The sequence below is a fragment of the Thermobia domestica genome, chromosome 9 (genome assembly GCF_964235325.1).
Source record: "Thermobia domestica chromosome 9, izTheDome1.hap1.1, whole genome shotgun sequence".
In the NCBI taxonomy this organism is placed as follows: domain Eukaryota; kingdom Metazoa; phylum Arthropoda; class Insecta; order Zygentoma; family Lepismatidae; genus Thermobia; species Thermobia domestica.
In genome coordinates this window covers 6,058,237-6,081,434 of record NC_137462.1, presented here as the reverse complement: position 1 = coordinate 6,081,434, position 23,198 = coordinate 6,058,237, and the positions used below count along the sequence as shown (strand labels likewise).

The 23,198-nt window shown below is 34.8% G+C and overlaps 1 protein-coding gene across 11 annotated transcripts in view; it reads right to left on the bottom strand.

Moving 5' to 3' along the window:
* Nucleotides 1–23,198, bottom strand: part of Sarm (sterile alpha and armadillo motif) — a 428,773-nt gene that overhangs the window by 2,235 nt on the left and 403,340 nt on the right. For 10 of the 11 annotated variants that reach the window (XM_081770499.1, XM_081770508.1, XM_081770502.1 and 7 more), the window contains 6 exons: nt 16,405–16,557; nt 10,682–10,764; nt 9,152–9,251; nt 5,770–5,959; nt 3,451–3,572; nt 1,752–2,039 (listed from right to left, as the gene is read on the bottom strand). In XM_081770499.1, the coding sequence (XP_081626625.1) occupies nt 1,784–2,039; nt 3,451–3,572; nt 5,770–5,959; nt 9,152–9,251; nt 10,682–10,764; nt 16,405–16,557 (904 nt within the window). In that variant the 3' untranslated portion in view covers nt 1,752–1,783. The remainder of the gene's footprint in view (nt 1–1,751; nt 2,040–3,450; nt 3,573–5,769; nt 5,960–9,151; nt 9,252–10,681; nt 10,765–16,404; nt 16,558–23,198) is intronic. The other variant, XM_081770500.1, reaches the window with a different exon arrangement.

Here is a 23,198-nt window from a genome sequence, read left to right as displayed (position 1 = left end):
CTGCCGTGACGAGGATCATTGAGACGATTCGGAAAAAAGACATTAAAAACTCAATGCTAGCATTGGTTGAACGTACTCAGCGGTATATTGATGTGGAAGGGACGTATTTTGAATAAAAAGAACTACAATTGGTAAAATACCTAATTTGTTTTGTTTAATTTTAAAAGTTCCATTATTTTTCCGACATATTGTGTCTGTAGTATTACACTGTGTTAAGTTTAATAATATATTCCTTCAACTGAGATGCTTTATTTTGAGCTTTATTTATCTGAATAAAACCACATAAAGTTAAAATCTTAATTTTTGATTGTTCTTATGCACTAGCAGATTTTAACAGGCTACTTACAGGTTGGTGGGAAAAAAGAAAAAAAGTGCAGTTATTTCATGGATGGATCTATCACCGAACACAAACCAAAGGTATATTGTAATAGTTAATGAGAAAGACATGCAGTTTGCATGATTTACAAGGAGAGACGCAAGATTAAAAAGAAAAACCTGGTTCCTATCATATATTCTACAGGTAAGATGCTGCAGAAAATTAAATACATTTGAGCAGCACTATAAACTATATTTGATTGATGTATGGTAGAGCGACTCCATCCTGCAGTCTGCATTTTAATTTTCGTTACAGTTCTGAATTTTCGATTAAATTTTGCCTTATGGATGCATAACACTACATAAATTGTATCACACACCTCTGTATCCAAATAATAATTAGTATTTTTTAAATATCAATTCAGTTCTCTCTAGAACCTTTCTTAAAAATGCTTCTCTGGCTTACACCTTCTCTTATATAGGGTGTAAGATCAGATTCCTCACATCAAAGTAATAAAACAAGTTCATATAGACATGTGCTTAAAAGTGGATAGTTTCGGGGTTATAAGGTGCCGAAAACGTCAAATAAAAGTGAACATTAAAAGTTGATATTTCCACTAGTATGGGGCCTGTCGTAGTCGAGTCAAGACATCACTGAGGGACTGATATATGAACTATCCAAATATCCATGTTTATGAATGCTCCAGTACTTGCACACCAATTTTTAGGGGTGTAGGTGGAGAGTGATCAAGTACTCCCAAACAGCCTCTCTAAAAATAATTTTGCAAGTACTTAGTTATGAACAGTCTACTTATGAATAAGGAACTATGATATTTTAAATAGTAATTAAGGAAAAGAACAGTGACGGATTCAATATTTGCTGCTTGGTCGTTCTTGCTCAATTTAAGTACTGGGCATTTATAAACGAAACTACAAACTGATTTAATCAACAAGTTTCGTACATATGTAATTATTTTTCTTTATTAGATTATCTGAAAATATTAATTAGTAATTAACGAGACAGCACGTCGTTTACCAACAAATTTTGTGTTTACTCTTTTATTTTTCTAGTCTGTGGTGGATAACGTGTCCGTGAGTTTTCTCGAGACCCTTCTGCTTCCTCCCACATTTCTTTCCACCACTTTTCACAATCTCATTGTTCTTCATCAACTGGGCATCATCGTCAGACATAAAACTAGATTTTTTCTCAAATTTGACAGGAAATTACACATTTTTAAGGATTTGCAACAAATCAGTGATGTACAAAGACAAGAGTATTTAAATATGCAGTTCGTCGCTGCCAGAAGACAATTTTTTTTTTTTCTGAAATATTTCACAAATAATCTGTCAGAGTAAAAATACAGAGGTGAGTGCTGGCTGTTGCGTTCTCTTATTTGCTAGCATAAAAACGAACTTGGCCATCTGCGTAGCCTTACCTACTGTGCTTGGCTGAGGCAGGGCCATCTAGTCAATCTCTCCCGCCGCCTCCTCCTCCAGAGTTCCCGTTGATATCTTTGTCAGAGCAAGCGCTGCCCTTTCCGCTCTCATTACTATGCATCCGTTGGTATGGGTGTCGACCGACCGTCGATGGTGTGCCTGGAGTTGCATCGCCTCGAGCTCCACCTGGAAATCGTCCCTGGAGGCCATCGGAACGAACGCTTCCTTCTCCTTTAATAAACCTCTCCAGCTTCTCGACGCAGGCATCTTGGTAGTCGTGAATCCATCTGCAGAAAGGAATTATTACTATTATTACAAAATAAGGACAAAGTCAAGTAGGAAATAAAAAGCAAGCATTTAGTATCTGATCTATCACATTGCCTATAAATAACCAGTTACAGTCTGTATAGCTCTTTCACAATTTTACGTTATTTAATTTAAACTAAATTGCTCTATTACAATGTTCCGTTCTGTGTCTTACAGTTTGTGGTTCTTTGTACCATACTGACACATATTTCCTTTTATAGAGGGGTTCCTACTGATCAGGGAAAATGGTGCAGGTCAAGGAAACTTAGGGAAAAAGACAGAAAATCAGAGAAAGTCAGGGAAATTTTTAAAATATATTTTTGGTGCCGATCAGGGAAATTCACAGAAAAAGGCAGGAAATCAGGGAAAGTCAGGGAAATTTTTAAAATATATTTTTTCTAACTAATTGTACACCAATTTCAGCTTAGGCAAGAGCCAACCATTAATGAACACAGTATAGGACATTGCTCAGATTTTTATTGGAGGTAAGTGGAATGTACCTATGTGCAATTAATTATTATTTGTCTCTATAGAATAAATGTTCTCATATATAAATATTCACCGTTATTTATTCCTTATTTATATGTCAAGGTCATCCGACACCTATCATGAAAGTCAGGGAATTTCCTGTCAAAGGTCAGGGAAATAGATTTCTCCAGATCAGTAGGAACCCTGTATAGACTTAGGGTTGTAGAGTAGAAGAATGTGTTTTCAAGACACTCAGAGGGAGGGATGGCTTGTTTATCTTCCGACATTATGCCATTCAGATTATTTTCTGCACTCAGTATTGACTTGGAATCTTCATTAAGATTTTCCACTGGGTCATCAACTGATAGAAAATATCTCTTCCCCAAAATTTCATTATCTAAATCTTCTAAAATCACCTCAGCCTTCACACCTGTATGTGTATATCGATATACAAGCAATTCAAAAGTTTATTAACATATAAACAAGACTTTTAGGAATGATCCACAAAAATGAATCAAAAAATTACGATCTTGGCTAATAATTAGTTTTGGGCCTCAAAATTTTTGAACGGCCCCTAAATCGAGTTTTCGTATTTTTTACGGAATAAGCACAAGTGATAGTTTGGGTTTAGCTACACTATATGTAGTTCTGAAGATATAAGGCGTCAAAGAAAATTTTTGGTTGAAATATACTGAATCTTTTGATCAAAAAATAACAACAGACGTGAAACAGGATAAAAAAAATTCACACACGTCAATCTTTAAGTGAATTCGTAATATGCTCAATCAATCTCAACAGTTTCCATCTGCTAAAAAAATTACCTGTCATATAGTAGCAACAACAACTGTTACGGTAGCGGCAAAAAATTACCCCGCGCGGGTCCACAAGGGTTAATAATGAGATTTTACATTGGGTCTTTCTTACCTCACTCCATTGAAGTAACAGACGGCTCTCATGTCTTCTGGCAACTCCTCTGGTTCTGGCCATTGAAAGTTGTCTATTATAGGTATGATGTTACAGTTCGACTGCAACGCCTCAACCACTTCCTGTAATAAAAATAAAACATTAAACTTAGCGAAAATAATGCTTGCAATCAATAGCGTTACCAGATTCTCTTAGAGAAACTTAAGCCTACAAACAAAATTGAGTCCGGCTAATTTGAACAAGAATGATAAAATATATTGTATCCATTTTGATTTAAGTACTCACTGTATCTTACACACAAAACGCAAGATGCTGATTTTCAATTACAATTCAGAAGTGTTAATCTATTTTCAAAAAATAGAGAATTATTTTGTTTATCGTTTAAGAATTATCTTTGAATCAGAAACAATTTGTAACTATAACAATTTGCAACTTTATTATTATTATTATTATTATTATTATTATTATTATTATTATTATTATTATTATTATTATTATTATTATTATTAAAAGTGTTCCCAAATAAACATAATACGAGGAAAGTTCTATTTTACATAGGCAGATCACTAAAGACTGATCATCATTGTTTATATGAGGTGAATACAACAGCAAGACACAGAAAACGAAACACGTCTGTGTAGTGAGAGAAGTGGCGAATAGATCGAGCAAGTTGGGGAGCCATGGCGTCAGGAATGTGACCTTGACAGCCGTTTCACAATTTCGTAGTTTGTTTCGCACAAGGCAACATGGAAGTGACAAGCGAAGAGCAGTACAGAAATTCTGTTGACTATCTTGCAAAGATCAACGTTCCGTGTGTACCTCATCCTCCATATAGCCCTGATTTAGCCCCTTGTGATTATTTTCTTTTTCCAACTTTGAAGAAACACCTCAGGGGGACGGCGTTTCGCATCTTCAGGGAGGTGATTTTGGAGGATGTATCCAAAATTGGCTTCCAGCATGTCTTTGATGACTGGCAAAAACGTTAGAACAAATGCATTGCATGTAATGGGGACTGTTTTGAAAAAAAAACATCAACATCTGGAGGATTAGTACAGGTAATTATGTTCTATTCATTTATGATCTTTCTTTATTGACCAGCTCTCATATTTATCTCTAAAATTTAAGTAATAACCATTTATCAGTGTAAATATCAGTAGTCTCGTTTTTCAAGTTAGATCCGACCGAGAATACCTCGGAAAAGGAGACAAAATGTTACTCATCATTTAGGGCTGTTCCTACTACCGTCACAATGAAAATGTTGATCAGCGTGCACTTTGTTATCGTACAGCATAAATATTTAGGTTTACAAAACCAACTGATTTTCTCGTAAATTGCGCATGAGGTTTTCACTCAAGTATATGATTTTGTTCAGCTCAATCGATTGATATATGTCTCTTTGGACCTTTTTTTTCGTTAAATGCTAGTAACATTGTATAACCATTGTCATTGTCAGCGAAAATTCGCATCGCGGGCTGTATCTGGAATATTTGCTAATAGATCCTATAGGATACACATATATATATCGGGTGTTCTAAAAATGGCGCCCATGGACCACAGGGCACTACTAGTCAGGCCAAAATAAAGCGAAAATGTTATATGATAGTATGCCCTCCGAGGCCTGCTTCAGCCGCTACGGGAAATGAAAATTTCACAATATGGCAACGTCGCAGATTAACTTGGAGCCATTAGCATTACTCTACGAATACAACAAGCAGTTGAGTCCATTGCTACACTAATAAATTATAGTAGTGTCAATCAATATCGACTTTAGCTGCCATCTGGAAAGAATCGATACAACCATTTGATAGGCCGGTAGATCTAATCTATAGTTCTTTGTCTGCGACGCTGCCACATAATGCAATTTGTGTCTCCAGATGAGGACTTGAAAAGTATACAAATATATTATACAAGTATATATTGGTTTATTTTGACTTGTAGAATAATGCTCTGTGATCCGTGGGCGCCATTTTTAGAACGCCCGATATATTAGTAAATAAAAATAGTACTGATCTTGTATCCGTACAGAAAGTAAATCTCAGTAATCTTTACTATTTTTACCAGTATCTTCTTGAACTCGTACGCTAAATCCCTTATAAATCCTCTTATCTAAGAACTATCTACATGAGAAGATCTACAATGGCTTTAGTGCAGGAGTTCGAGAAGTTACTGGTAAAACTAGTAAAGATTACTGAGATTATTTACATATAATTTACATTCCATACAGATACACGATTAGTACTATTTTTACTTGGATCTGGAAGTTTTCTTTTTACAATAAATAGGTTAATAATCACTATTATAAATGAAAATTGAAGTTACCCTATGGACCCAGTCCTTCCTCTCGAAATCCTTGACGCACCTATCAAGGGCGTTTTCCGTGAGAACCAGAAGGAAGTTTCTCGCCTGTCGAATGCTTTGGAGGAGATTGTTGTCGAACTTGCCAGCTTCCAGCCGCTCCACATCTATGAAAACGGAAAATCCTCGGAGCTGCAGATGAACTTTCAACAGGCTGTAATCACATTTTAAAAGAAGAGGTAGCTTTATCAACAACACAGAAGACAGAAAGATAGAATAGAAGTAGATCGTATTACGTTTGTTAACATTTGAAAGTGTGTTATTATTATCAAACGACAATATTATATGTGCTAAATGATAGTAATAGTATAAAGATAGATAGAAAGGACTATTTATAGTAGTGGAAATGAAATATACAGTACACAAAGCCAACAGACTACATGAAAGTAAAAAATGAAATGAAATCTTTCAGTTTATGCCCTTTAAGCTAAAGGAAACTGGTGATTAAATCAAGTGAATGATGATGAAATAATATGTAGAATGAGAATGTGGGAGGAACGGGAGTATGCGGGGAAACTCCGCTGACATATGTCCACCACAAGCTTAGTTAGCCGAAGATCGAACCAGGGACACCATGCACTAGAGATAACCATTCTACCACTGAGCCACCATACCCCCTGGACTAGATGAAATTTTGATTTGATTTGAATTTAGCAACGAGGCTATGTGAGATTTGGACCTGCAGTTCAACACTGGATCCGAACCACATGAACTCCCGCTGGGAAACAAACACGAGTTCCCCAACGCCAAAAGCGCGTAAGCTAACCACCTAGGCTATAGAGAACTCGACTGCATAGAAGTAAGAGAGGCAGTACACAGAAAAGGAAAACTTAAAAACAAATACAATGTAACTTCAATTCTGAACTTCAGTCATCCGATTCGCAAATATCCGGATTGATATCAAAAAAAGAAAATTAAAAAAGTACATTTAAAAAAAACTTATGACTGTAAGTACTCGTTCGCATAAATATATTAACAATTTCCTTAAAATTTACGTTCATTTAAAAAAGTCTTTTTTTGATAATTGTAAGTCGGTATCTTCACAAATTTCAGAGATACTATATTCTCATATTCGAAAAATTCACTTACATTTTAGAAGTTGTAACTGGACTTCTAAATGGATAACAGCGGGTAGAATTTTTAATATTGCTAACAGATTTGATAGGGCATTGGTTTGTTCTGACTGCCTTGAAGTGGCCAGTCCTTACAAGTCCCAAGCCTTAAACACTGTACTATGTGTAAAATCGAAACAATCATCCAGTTTCTCTTGCTATTCTATATTCTTATGGAATGTTTAAATAGTTATTTAACACATTGCGTTAGTTATTCAAGAAGTAACATTTAAATGTTATCTTATGAGAATAGAGAAACCAGTGTAAAGTGTATAAGATCCCCTTAATCAAGTTCTAAATAATGTTAGAAACTATTTTCTATAACTAATGTAGAAGGAAGAACACGAGGCAGTGGAAAACATCGAAAATTATAATACTTGACTAATGACGTAAAGGAACAAAAGCACAAACACTTACAAGCAAATTTCCACAGAACCAAACACCACAATATAAACATATCAGTGTAATACTGTTTCTTGAAAACAATCACATAATTTTGATTTTATTACACAGTACTTAAAAAAAAAAAAAAAAAAATACTCAAGTAGGAATTGAATAGAAGTCTTCCGCTTTCTGAGCGCTTGTTCTGTTACTGACTTGCTTTTCTTATCCTACAGGCAGTTTTCTGTTCTTATTTAGTCTTCTAAACCCCATTTTACCGAATAAATTTTGATAATAATATTGAAGAAGCAATTTATTACTATTTTGGCTACAATTTTTGTAACGTAATCCACCATTTTATCGATACTTCTTAATACGATTATTTATATGTTTTCAATAAGAGTACATACGAATTCCCAATCTGCCTCACTTTTACATATTATGAGTGTAGAACATCGAAAGAAAGCGTGATTTTGACCGTCTTTCGTCGAATTGTGTAGAAACAGAACGAGGTTTACATGTTACACGTCAAACCTGAAATATGTGTAATTGTAGTGGTCTCATTATAGAAATGTTTATCCCTCCGTGATTTATGACGTTTACCCATTCCTCTACTGACGTTTCCCCTCTCCACAAGAAAAAAACTATCACTTTTAAGCTTAGTCCTGGTTCTGATCTCCACCACTGCCCTGTACTGCTTATTGGTCTAGTGGCTAGCTCGTGTGTCTTTAGTGCACGTGGTCTTGGGTTCGATTCCCCGTGGAAGAGCACAAAAATTTAGTCTTTACAATCATACACTTCCATTTATGAACCGTCTTCTTTAGCCAAAAGGGCATAACGTAGTATGTTAAACTATTTTTTTTTCTCCAACTCTACTTCTTACGAGATCCCGCACATGGTCATGGTATCCTATATAAATTATAGTTTTATACTTTTATTTTTCTATGCTAGTTGGTTTCAATATTTGAAAAATTCCTTTCAACTTCCGTAACTTAAACGACACAATTTGAATGATAACATATTTTGTGCAGCACCCATGTAATGTGGGTTCACCCAAAAGCGATACCGACCTTTAAAATATTTAACACATCTATTTTTTTTTTAATTTTTATTTATTTAATTATTTTATAAGGGTTGATTAATATATGTTCCTCTTAAATAAATCATACGCCCTTGTCTTCTCATTTTTGTTTTTCATAAATTTTAACTCGATTTCAGTGTTTGTTCTCGACTCTTCTAAAATTTCAGTGATGTAATTTGTGTCATGATTCTTCTGCCCCTGGTGGGCATTTCTGAAAATATGTGAAGGACCAATGAAAGTGCTTTCTTAGTCTTTCTTTCTCAATGTCCTTTGGTAACGTAGGGAACATTTTCTTAAATTGAGATAGCACGCCTCGACATATTTTTTAAAACAGTTAACGAAGAGATCTGAAAAAAATCTGAAAAATACTAAGAGGTGCACTGAATGTGTGTGTGCAAAATAATCTTCCAAGCCCAAAAATAAGCCGCTAGAAAATAATAAAAGTAGGCAAAAAAAAAAAAAAAAAAAAAATTGCGACGTCATCACCTCCTATGTCTCCACGTAGAAAGGCGTAAAACCATACGTAACGTGTTCTACAATGCCTCCAGGCTTTTTAGAAAAAAAAAACGAAGTAAAAAGTTTTATTGATACTATTTTAATCGAAAAATGAAGACACTACCCCATCACCTAAAAATAGGTGATATAATTTAAAGAAGGGTGAAAAGAAACAAGAAAATAAGTGGAAACAGTTACAAGTTACAAATAGTAATACAACTACCATATCCCCTGTGCAGCTACGAGAAAAACTGCGAACAAAACAACACTTACATACCTGGCAAGTTGTGATCCATTTGATCGTCTGTAGCTTACAAAGCAGTCCAATGTTTTACCCGAATTATCTTCTGAAGAGTTTGCTAAGCCACTTTTCATATCTACGAAAGCAAGAAAAATTGTTTCTGTAGAATGGTGATTGCCTAAACTTACAGAACGACGCAATACAACGGTTTATGTAAGATGTACGTGGGTCAGTCAGAAAGTTAGTTGCATTCCTTCGTAAATATTTTCGATCAAAGGCTATTTTGATGAAACTGTGTGGCAACACTGCAGACATGTAGCTGTACCGTGTGACGTAGCGGGTTTCACGAGGCAAGTGGAGGTGTTCTGATAATCAGTCGTAAACGTGTGTCGACAGCTGCAAGTGGCGTCCAAATTGGAAATGCGTACAGTGATTCGTTTTTTTATGGGCGAAAAGGTGTAACTGCACTAAAAAATTATCGGCAGTTGCATGAAGTGCATGATGAAAATGCAATGTCACGTCAAACTACCGCCAAGTGGTGCAACATGTTTGAGAACGGACGTACAGATATTGACGATGCTAAGCGCGAGGGAAGATCATCCTCCTCCTTACAGCCCAGACCTTTCATCGTGTGACTTCCATGTGTTTGGTCCCATGAAAGACGAACTTGAAAAGCGACAATATCACTCGGACGACGAGGCCAAAGCTGCAACCCAAGAATGATTGTCGGGCATTCTTTGCAGAAGGCATGGAAAAGCTTGTACCACGCCTCGACAAATGCTTAAATAATGGAGGTAATTATCTTGAAAAGTAGATTGTGAATGGAACTTTAGGATACAAATAAAGTTATTGTAAAATTTCTATCTCCTTTTTATTTTTAAGCAATGCAACTAACTCTTTGATTGACCCTCGTACACCTATATTCATACTCAATTTCCTGAATGAATATAGTAAATCAAATAAGAAATTTCATTGAACATCTTCTCTTTAAGCATCTCAATGTTGAACCGCAGCAACATCAGGACACTGAGATGCACTACAACTTATGAAATCTTTCAAAGAAACATTTTATTCAGCAAAGTTTGTACTTACTCACAACGCTGTGATTAAATTTAATTTTATGCAGTTGTTATCTATTACAAACATCTACTAATTAAAGCCAGAGAAATTTATTTGCCTACAATAAATTCTTAAAAGCGATTTCTTTAACACTTTAATGATTTTACACATATGAAACATTGTAATTTCGAAGAAATTCATGATTCAGATTCAAACATGTTAGCATTCTCAAATAAATTAATTAATTAATAGTTATTATATGAAAAAAGAAACACTAAAAACTTGAAAAGTACATTAAGAAAATGCCCTTGTATATTCTCTTTATGAATGAAAAATAAAGCATCTTACGTAATTGATTTGTATAGTTTTCTAGTAACAGTTACTTAAACAAGAAGTAATGTAGTTTTTTATGGTAATTATAAACATGTATAATACTATAACGTGTGTATTTCAAGAATATTACAGACATTTAAAATTCTATTATCTTCATAAATAACTTGACATTACCTCGTATGGAGTCAAGTATCCTTAGTCGATGAATACTGTTTGAAATACCACATTCCCTGAGCAGCTGATCGTCACTAAGGCAGCTAGGATAAAATAAAAAATCGCTTTTAACTTCCAATTAACTAATTAATTTAATTATAATAGTATCTAATTCAAATATTTTCACCTTTGACATTCAATTTGGAACCAAATTAAATAAGAGAATCACGGTATTTGACCGATTAGTTGGAATTCATATCGATGACCTCGTAACTATTGTAAAGAAGCTTTAACAGTAGTTTTAAAGTATTTTATTTAGTGTAACGCCAAAATTTACTCATTACATTTCTTACCATATATCCTATAATACATACTGACATACAATTTCGCACAAAGATAATTTGATTAATAAATTTTCATCATTAAACTGTATTAAATTTATATAACTCTGGAAACGATCCACATACTTAACAACAATAATTTTAGGAAAACAAACAAACAAACAAAATAATAAATAAATAAATAAATAAATAAAGGATCAAAAGATTGCAATTTTGGCCATAGTTTTTGGATCAGGGGCCATAAAATTTTTTAACGACCCCTAAATCGAGTTTCCGTGTTTTCTACGGAAGCACATCATACTGAGTTAAATGATAGTTTGGGTTTGACTACACTATATATAATTCTCCAGATATAAGGCCTATAAGGAAATTTTTTATTGAAATATGTTGGATCTTTTGATCCAAATATAAGTTTATAGTATAACGTTTCGATAGTATCGTAGTATCTTCATCAGATATAAAAGACGCATCTCTCTGTCTGATGAAGATATTGTTATAGTGTCAAAACGTTACATTATATAAACTTTTGTGTGTGAGGGAGAGGGGGAAGCAGCTCAGAAAATTAAGGACCATAAAGTTAGGGAGGAAAATAACAAATAAGAAACATGTAATAAAATTTTATTTGACTAGGAGTAGATTCAAACCGCATAAATCGGATTTAAAAAAATGGTTAAGGACCAGAAAAGTTGACTATCAGAAAAGGAATACTTAAGTTTAAAATGAGATAAGGGCAATACATTCATCGTTATATGCAATCAGGGCTACAAAGGAAAGGTTCTATCAAAAACTAAATAATGACATTTAGTGTTAAGTGAATAATTTAATCAATGAGATTAATAGAAGACTGAACAGATTGTCACCATAATCGTGATTAATAGATTCCGAAACAACAAAATACCTTAAAGTGGATGCTCCATCACTAACTATCATATTTTGTCTCAAGAAACACACGAAAATTGAGATACATGGCAACAGAAGTATAGAACTTACACCTAATATTTCTTCACTGGTTAACTCCGACAAGCGAAATTAACATCCACAGACGCAGTTTGATATGTATAAATCAATTCCTACGTATCTGGCAATACAGTAGTTCAAAGACAATAATTTAGTCATTTAGGTAATCAAATTTCTAGAAGCATATTTAGACTTCAATTTTTTTCTGATTCGAAGACAAAATTTATAGCCAAAAAGGTTATTCCCTATCTCAGTTAACATAGTAATAAATTCGAAATTTAAAGAAAAAGAAAATCAAAATTATCAGATACTACAGATTTCAAACATTGCAAAACTACACTCAGGAATTTTAACTATCATTCTGCTTACAACTTTCTGTAATTCCTGAACATTTATAGTTCCAAGCTTTTGACTCTCCCCCTGGAGTCTTGGTCACGGAGGTTAAAAACAGGAAGAAAAAGAATAGAAACATCAAGGAATAAACAGGAATGAACCGTACTTTATTCCTTGATATTTCTATTCTTTTTCTTCCTTTTCGTAACCTCCGTGACCACGACTCCAGGGGAGAGTCGAAAGCTTCGAACTTTAAAGAAAATTCAGGAATTACAGAAATCTGTAAGTGGAATACTACCGGTACAGATTTGTTGAGAATGGAATTCTGATTTACAAAAAATAAATAATTTAGTAGTACAGTTCAATAATATTAACAGGTCGTTACCAGTTTACTAATCAAAAGAACCAACCAAAGCCCTGAATTTCCTAGATGTGCATATCTACAGATCGAACAAGTTCAGACAACTATTTGGAAGAAACCGTCAGCTTGTGATTATTTCGTACATAACAAATCAGCACATTCGTACCTGAGTCAAACCAACATTTAAAAGAATGTTTTTAAGAACTTTTAGGTTAATCTCTGACAACCAACAGTTAGTGAAATATTATGAATTCAGTTTTGAATTTAGAACCAAAAATGGATACAAAAAAGCGCTATTCAAAGTGGAAAAAAGCTACGAAATATTATTTTGGATTGTAAGGAATCTCAGGGTGTCTTACAAAGCGAATAATGCAGGAATACAATTGGTTTGAAAAACTCCAATAATATAGAGAAAAAACATTATCTAGATATAAGAATTATGCCATAGATAAGCTTTGTTCTTAGGTACTTATCAGAATATACGTTCTTGTGAGTAGTTTTACAAGGTACCACCAACAGAAATATTTCAACGAAGATTAAGGATCATTTGAGTGATGCAAAAGGGTGTGATTAACACCCATCAGAATTGTCAAGGCATTTGCAAAATACCAACTACAAAATATTAAAGATATGCAAATACAAGAGTTCGTCATACATAAATAAATAAATAAATTAATTAATAAATCATAGTATATAAGGACAAAAATTTCAACATTAAACTTAGATAAGGAAAATCTTGATAAGAGTTGAGATGAAAGAGTTGTACCCAAAAAAGGGGAAAAAATGAAAAATGTCTTATTAAAAATAATTAATAAACAAATTACATTCAGTAATTCTTACTTAAGTTATTTTTTAACGTTTAACACAGATTATAGTACAATATGGCGGATTTTCAACAGACATAGATTTGGGAAAGCTGAGTGTGTCACGAAGGGTACGATTAAGTGGCTTACGAAGATAATGATAAAGTGTCTGATGAAGGGTATAACAAGTGACGAAGGGTATAATTAAGTGGCTTACGAAGGGATGATAAAAGTATCTGACAAAGGGTATGATAAAGTGGCTTATGAAGAAAATGATAAAAGTGTTTGACGAAAGGTATAATAAAGTGACGAACGGTATGACCAAGTGGCTTGCGAAGGAAATGATAAAGTGTCTGATAAAGGCAGTGATATATTGCTGAAATTATCGTATTAGTAATAAATAAATGTTTACTTTGGTCAGATTATACTTTTATTTAAGTTATAGGAATACATTTAATATTCCATTTCTTTTCCTTAATTATTTTAGATCGCATGTGCTCAAGTATTTAAAATAAAATAAAGTCAATTTTTTATCTTGATTATGTCTTACTAAATTTTCTGACAATCCATGTGGTTTTTAGACGAGAGTCAAGATTTCCACATAACTTTCTTTGATTTATATCTGTGTTACTTTGAGTTTATGCTGCTTTGCTCGAACGTTTTCATTTGTCTTCATAACATCCGAATATGAAGCCTAATGGCTTTATGCCAAAAGATATCTACAATCGGAAACAATAATAAGTCTTGCGGCCAAGACAAATACACAAGGCACGCAAAATATCAGCCAAACATTACATTATGTTAGCTTTCTAAGTGGAAACTATCATTAGTCTACGTGAAGGCAGGAGTTCTGACATTCCTACCGCCTAATTGCATACAAAGGCTCAGTAATCAAAGACATACAAAAGTGTGTTTCGAGCAAAGCATTTAGGTCAGTATTATTTTCTTCAAATAGCCGAATTTTAAAAGCTAAAATTTCCGTGAAGCAAGAAATATAATCTTTTAAAATATGATTCAAACTAACTTTCCCCTCTATTTATAATACCATTGTTTTCTTTAAGCAATACAATAATACGCAACAATAGTAAAAATTTGTATGCCTTTATACTACTAAAAAAACATCGAATAAATAAGTAGTATAGTAGGATAAAAGTGTTTATGCTTAGTCAAGATTACAAATACGAAGATAACCAAGATTAAATTCAAATCATTTATATGTAAGTGGTCACCTTACTCTTATATAAAGTTTATAGCACACTAATAATTGAAAAAATTAGAACATGAAAATGTCATGTTACAGTTTTCGAGTTCTGGTGGTGGATGAAAGTGTTAGATGTTGTGAGGTATGTTTAGCAGAAGGGGTCCAGAAGCACGTAAAAAATACAAAATTTACAGGAGAAATAGATGATGAGAGTAGGCTACTTAGATATCTAACATAACGTAACCAAATTTAGCCTAATTTAACCTAAGCTAACCTGAACTAACCTAATATTAGTAGAAATAAGCTGAATTATACCACTTTTTGGAAAATTATGCTGTACTCCTACACTAAAATAATCTAACATAAACTCACATGAACTAAACTAACTTAGTGTGAACAGAAATTACCGAAATTGTAACATGTGTGAACAGAAATTACCGAAATTGTAAATTTTTTTTTTCGAAAAAAAATTGCTGGAACCCTTCTGCTAAACATACGCCGATGCTGTTCTTGGTACACAACGTCTCATCTACACTCTTCTGAATGAAGAGATTCAGAAACGATCAAGGGGATCTCGACATGCACAATTTATAACATATCACCCATCTTCTAATCCCTTTAATTGACTTAGCAAAGTAACAACGTGGATAGATGTATTTTTAAACATTACATACACGAAATACAAGCAATTACCAAAGAAAATACTTTTAATTTACATATTCTTCATATTTAAAACAATGTGATAGTAAGTGAGAAATTATTCTATCAGTCCTTGTTTTCATATTGTCGAACTAAACACAACATATAAGTAAGGCTATGATGATATATATATATATATAAAACACAGCCTTTGGCGTAGGAGACCCGGGTTCGATTCTTGGCGGGAGCTCATGTGCTTCGGATTCCATGTTAATCAGTAGGTCCCGTCTCATGTAGCCTCGCTGTTGAAAGAGACATTAAACTCAAAATCAACTTAACTCAAAAATACACAATCACGTAACAGTTTCAACACAATAACTGTGTCTTCATCAGACGTCCACTCCTCAGTCTAATCAGAGGAGTGGAAGTCTGATGAAGACACAGTTATTGTGTTGAAACTGTTACGTGATTGTGTTTTATATCACATAGCCTTGCTCAGTGTGTTGTTGTGTGTAGTTTACGTGAGTAAAGTAGTTAAATGCTACGAAAACAATATGAATTTCCACGAACAGAGAATATAATTATAATAATAAAAGAAAAAACACGAAATTAAGTATTCTCCCCAATTCCTATTTTCCATCTACATTGTTACTTTGCTGTATGTATCACTTATTAGGGTGTTTCCACACTTTTGGACTCCCTGTATATATAGCTAAACAACTATAGAGGTGTGCATAACAATGGAGAACAACAGAAAGTAAGTTACGTGTCTGTTACTGATAAGGGGTGTATTTACTCATAGTTAATATTCTGATATGATAAAGAATTTTGGGAAGTTCTCGTGTAACACTCATATTTTGATCTTTGTCTACGAAGAGAGACTCTGTATTGATACGCTCTGTATTGATTGAGTTAAACTGTTCCAGTGGCGTGTAGTGTTTACTGTGAAGAATATGGAGTATGAACCCGAGCTGTGACTGAATATATCTCTATTCACCATCGATAACTACTGTAGTTTGAACTTTGGTTAAAACACATCGCAAAGATTTTGAACCTGCTATAAGAAAGGTGTAATTATTTTAATTTATTTACTTATGTAGTTAACCTACCTAAGTGATTCCTTATCAACTCCAGCATTCAGCATGGAATATGTGTAAATAGTAAAATCTGGACCAATACATTGAAGAAACTCATTCAGCTTTGTTGTATCTCTACTGCTATAATCTGCCATTTTCTTCAAATTCTGCAATTCTCTCGTAAATCTGTAACAAAGATAAAAATAAACCATAAAATACACGAATAAATGACTAATAATAATAATAACATTGGTCCTATATAAAATAGTTTATCAAATTTCTAGTTACTCCAAATTCTCAAATAGTGATATTTAGTAAGTCGCTCTTCGTTCTTTATTGTACTTACAATGCTCTAATTATCGAAAAATTCCAATTGATTGATTGATTTTGCTTCACCTTATGCAACACCGAAGTTACAAGAATAGGCTCTACTAATCACGTGGATTTCGAACATGGCATACTGCTGACTGGCGGGTACAAGGACCATCAAACATATTATCTCTCATATAGAAACCGTGTCTGCTACAAGACAACTGGATTGCTCAATTACAGGACAAGGTTTTCGGAACATTCCGTTAGAAACCTTGAGATACTGTGAACACAGTAACAAATGGAGAGCACGTAACATAAAATGTTGTTACGGACAAATTGTGTATTCTGATTTCAATACAATCCGAAACGTAGTGACTGTATTTTTATTTATGTAAGAACTTTGTGAAAATACATTAAAAATAAATAAATAAATAAATAAATAAGTATGTGCAAGCTTTCCAGTTACCCTCTTTTGTCAGTCATTCGTTGCACGAGATGCAAAGCAAGTAAATTTTAAAGAATGAAATATTTGTATTGATCTCTTAAACACCACCTGATTATGATATACTATAGTATCAATCCAAATCTACAATTAAGGAACAATTAAACGAATTTTAAAACAATTCTAATAGAGATGACTATAATACAAATATGAGTTTACTGTAGTCACACCAAAATTTTCTTACTGCTTTAAAAGTATCGTGCTTAAAGGAATTCATATATATATTTGTCTTCCAGCTGAGGTGAAAAAACAGAGAAATGAAAATAAAACATAGAAAGGAGCTATCCGAAATATTACAGGATGTTTCAAAAGAATGACCTAATTTTAAAAGCCCATATGTATTGATAAAAACAAAAATGGGATAAATTGCAAAATATTCTCAAAATCTTCAAGTTTTAGCTATGCTATTACAAATGCCCTATGTGTTCACCAGCAGCAGCACGAAAAATATCTAGACGATAACTAAATTCCACCATTTCATAGGAAGTGCGAGGCCGACTTGGACTCTCAAATTGATGATACCAACGACGAATGCTTTCGGGTGCAAGCGGATCAGTGCCAAAACGGCAAACTGCAGCACACAAAGCGCCTTCTGTTGAGCGGACGTTATCTTACTTCTGACTAGTGTTGTAAAAAAACGGTTTTTTTTCTGTGAAGTTTTTTTTCAATAAAAAACATCGTTCTTTTTCATGTTTTTTTTCAAAAGTCTGTTTTTTTTCTGGCAACTATTATTTATTGATTTATGTTGCAGATTATTGAAATAATCAACAGAACCTGAGTCGAAGCCCTCGTAACTTACAAATCGTTTGTTTCTTTGAACCTATACGAGCAAAATTGTGTGATTATTCTTTTCAGCCCCAGGTCATTTTTGGCGTTTTCCTACATTTCCAGTTAGTGACTTATTGCTCAAAAACTATTCATTCGATTGATATGGATCAGGCCTTGCTTTTAAGAAAATAGATGTGGCTATTTTTTGGTGTAAGTTGTATTGTAGTGTTGGCAACGGGTGGGAAATTATTGAGGGAAATGTAGGGGTGAAAATTTACAAAAAAATCCCTAACCGATTTTCAAAATTTTTTTGTATCTAGCACCACTGCTGCTATATGGGTTCAAGTCACCTAAACAACTCTTTGGTGTGTTGACAAGGTAAAGTGAAATCCTGAACTCGCTGGCTTCCATTCAAAGAGGGAAAAAAAAAATTCTGTCATACCCATGAAATTTTGACACTTTTTACGCCTCAGAAGAAAAAATCAAATATGCCGGGGTACAGCTTCTCTAATTATCCTATTGAAACTTTTTATGGTGCGTTCTATAGGGCAAAGAGGAAGCTTTCAGGTAGTGGTACGTTTGTTTCAATATAGCTAGTGAGAGGGTAATAATAGAGGGGAAAGGGAAATTTTCCGAATTTTTCACCTAATAGCGGGAATTAATTGTTTTGGCTGGAAACGCTGCCATCAGACAGACGAAATCTATCTGAAAATAAACCGTAGTGCTCCAAGAATATATCCTACAAGTATCATGGCGATATATAACAAAGTAACCATGAAATTAAAAAAAATCTCATTCTACCTCAGAAATTCACCATTTTCTTACCATTTCCAGAACATGGTTTATTATAAACCTCAACTGTACTTCCCCTAATTATTCTATTGAAACTTTTTATGGTGCGCTGTGTAGGCTAAGGATGAGGCTGTTACACATTTGTACATTTGTTCGAATGTAGCCAACAAGAAGGAAATAATAGAAATAAAAAAAGGGAATTTTTCCCAAAATTTGCCCCTAAAATCTGGAATTTAATTTTTTTTGTAGCTAGCAACACTACTATCAGACACACACAAACTATCTTAAAATAAGCTTTGGTATCCCTCTAATATATCCTACAAGTATTGTGACAATATCTAATAAAGTAAGCATGCCAATTAAAAATATCTCATTCTACCATTAAAAAATCACAGTTATCTTTCCAATTAGAGAACAAGGTCCACTGTAAACCTCAACTGTACTTCCCCTAATTATCCTATTAAAACTTTCTATAGTGCGTTGTGTAGAGCAAAGACTAGACTTCCAGATACTGGTACGTTTGTTTCGATATAGCCAACAAGAGGGAAATAATAGAGACAAAACATATATTTTTTCCAAAATTTCCCCCTAAAATCTGGAATTAAAATATTCTGTACCTGGCAACACTGCTACCAAACAGACGCAAACTATCTTAAATTAAACATTCTTACACCACTAATATATCCTACAAGTATTATGGTGATATTTAAGGAACAAAGCTTCTAATTACCAAAAATATATTACGGTAAACAGAAAAGTAAGGGAAAACTAGAAAAATCAAGGGCTAGAACCTAAATACGAATTTTACGTGCGCCCCCTAATTACCCCATTGTAACGATCTGTACTTTCTTTGTTAAGTAAGGACAAATGTTCGATTGGCGTAAGTTGACTTGCACTCGGACGTATAAGTATGGATTTATAAACAAAAATTGCTAATTGTTTGCCCAAATATAGGAGAATTTTAATTTCCCTAAATGGCAACACTGCCCGCAGGCCCGTCCAATTGATGTCAACAGTTAGGTATCCATCCGAGGTATCTACCTGGCAAGTCTTAAGGATGTCTTTGTACAACGAAGGAAGCTACAGGGAAAAAAAGTAAAGGAAATTCGAAATTCGAAAATTCTCGAATTTTTGACTGGGGTGATTTTTGAGAAGGAAATTCGACACCAGAAGAAAAAGAAATTAAAATGATAAACTATAGTCCAACCACATTTTGCAAGAATAATATCCCGATATCTTAATTAGTGTCCACACTGGAGCGGATTAAACAAGTGACACACCCGTGTGTGCCACTTTGGCCACCTGGACCACCGAGTATACATTTGATTACACTTTTTTGACTACTAACTGGTGTTGTTGTTGTATTTATAGTCTCGACTAATAATAATATCGTTGTAAACAATAACTTTATAAGGAAAATTTTCTCTCCTTTTTACATCTTAGTTCCAACACTGTTGGTGAGAAATGTAGGGTGTTTCAAAATAAATTTTGGGGTTTTAAGTCTTCGTAGTACTTATTACATTTTACGTACAATTATAAGCAATGCATCAAGTAAAAGAGCACCTCAAACAGTCTTTGCTACAAGTGTTCAATCTGAGATTCATTCGTCACACGGCACACATCTAGTCGATAGGCGAGAAAGGCCCATAAAATTTCCGCCATATGGCACAAAACACATTCAATTTAGGGGAGTTTCGTTTCAATTGTACCATCTCCTGAGGATTTGCTGACGGTCAGATACAAACATTATGAGTGTTCACATTAGCTCTTAGGTGAAAAGTCGATTTATCACTGAAGACGACACGATCCAGAAAATCTTCATTGTTATGCAGGAATATTTCACTTGCGAAATTGGCACGTAAACCGTAGTCTGTAGGCTTTAGACTTGTAGCAACTGCAAATAATAAAGACGTAGTTGCACGCGTCTCCTTAATATTCTTCACACAGACGGTTGCACTGTACAGGTTCTGTCTTTATTAAAACACAAAAAGCTTTCTGCTCTCTAGTCTCCATCTTTGCTACTTGCTCTTTTTAACGGCAGACAGAAGAAACAATGCATGTACATGCGTGCGTACAAAACTGTTTGAGTTGCTCTTTCATTTGATATAATATTTATAATTGTAAGTTAATTGTAATAGATACTACAAAGTTTCAAAACCCTAATATTAATTTTGAAACACCCTGCATTACTTCAAATTCAGTCATCCTATATTCAGGTCCTAGTCAATTTGTCGCCTCGTGCAATGGCATAATTTGCAGCCTCCCCCTTTCTCCAGAAAGAACAAATCTTAGAAGTCATGATTTTAAGTATGCTATTCCAGCATGAACAACAAAGGTGAGGGAAGTGCAGTCGCACTCAGAAAGGCTTAAATACTTACTTAAAATGCAATTCCGTTCTGTCTGTTTTATTTCTTTAAATGTTAATCTATTAAGATAGTGAAAGATAAAGCAAACACACCTGCAGAGGAAAGATGGTAATCCTTTTTATAGAATTCACTATCGAGCTTCAATCTCAATGTATCAGTTTGCAATTCCAGTGCAACTAGCTCTTTTATCTTTATTTTTTGATTTTTCTTCTACATCTTCTAACGTTTTTTAAAAAACTTGTTTCTATCTTCAATGATAAGGAACTTGCTTCTGACAAAAACAAGACTACTTTCATATCAAAACTGTGATAACTTACTAAATGGAACAGATATTCACTACTATTCGAGAATTGAATTCTTGCATTTGACAACAATCAAGCAATTTGTGCTCGGATTTATTCGACCATTTGCTTTAGCATTGTCCATGTAGCCTTAAACTAATGCAACCTAAACATAATTTATGAATGTTGTATTCAAATAGAAGGTCAGCTTAGTAAATGTAACTACCATCATCATGAAGTCTGTTTCCAACAAGAAATATTTAATTTAAATAATATACTTATGACAGATTTTGCCGGACCATCCAAGCTTGCCATTCCACGCAAATGCACGTGTTGCATATATACAGTGGCGTATTTAGGGGGCTTCCGGGCTTAAGCCCCCCCTCGAAATCTTACTTACTATAGTAAAGTACACTGCTCCACAAAACTTAAGCAACTCGAAGAAAGTGGCAGAAAATAAAACGACACCATCACTGCACCAAGTATAATGAAGAAACCGACGGTCTAGATGCACAATGCAACACAAGTGAAGACGAACAATACAGTTAGGATGTACAGAGTAACCAAAAAGTTCAGCACAACAATACCTCAACATGTGAAGCTGGATTGTGCGAGGGCATATTCAGTCAATATGGCCTCCATGCTCGTATGTGACCACCACGAACAACTATAGGCACGACATCTGGCCTCCATGCTGCAAATCAGAGTGTTGATCAAGTCTTGTGGCAGATGTTGCCACTCCTCCAGGAGAGCTGCTCCCAGGTCAGGGAGAGTGCCTGGTGGTGGACTGTACTGCACTATTCGCCGTCCAAGAGCATCCAACACATGCTTGATGGGATTCAAGTCCAGCGAATATGCAGGCTATGCAATACGCGTAATGTCTTCGCTCTCCAAATAGTCGGAAACAAGATGTGCACGGTGTGGGCGGGCATTGTCATCCATGAACAGGAAGTCTGGGCCAAATGCTCCGCGGAAATTGCGCACATGTGCATTCAGAATTTCATCCCGGTACCGTTGTGCTGTTAAAGTGCCATGTTGCACAATATGGAGGTCCATTTTCCCATTCAGCATAATTCCACCCCACACCATAATGGAACCACCGCCATAGGAAGGCCGTTCAGCAGTGAAGTTTGAATGATAGCGTGTTCCTGGCTCTCTCCACACTAAAGTCCGACCAGAATCATACGACAAACTGAATCTCGACTCATCGGAGAACATGACACGCGCCCACTGGTGTTCCCCCATGCAACGTGTTCCTGACACCATGTGTAACGCGCACGTTTGTGCTCCACTTTCAATGGCGCACACAGCACAGGCCTTCCTGCATAGAGTCCTGCTCTGTTGAGCCGACGACGAACAGTTTCACGACTCACGCGTTGTTATGTAGCCTGAAACAACTCATTGGCCAGTTGAGAGCGTGACTCTTGCCGGTTACGTTTGGCAGAAATTGTGAGAAATGCGTCATCGACGGCCGACGTCTTCTTCGGACGGCCTCCTCCATGACGTCTACTGACTTCATCTCCATTTTGGAAGCGACTCCACAGCCTTGACACAACGCTTTTGTTCACGTTGAATTCCTGCGCCGCTTCCACTTGCGATCGACCCAATTCCAACCGCCCAATTATTCGCCCGCGGTCAAAGTCACTCAAATGTCGTCTATCAGTCATTGCAAGGTGTGTACCCCACACAAGAACCACTAACACAATGCTTGGAGCCTCGGACACTACTAGGCTGTGGTGTACGCCTCATGGCATAATTTGTTCACTGCGCTTGAAACGGTGTTGCTTATGCAATAGAACGTGTGTT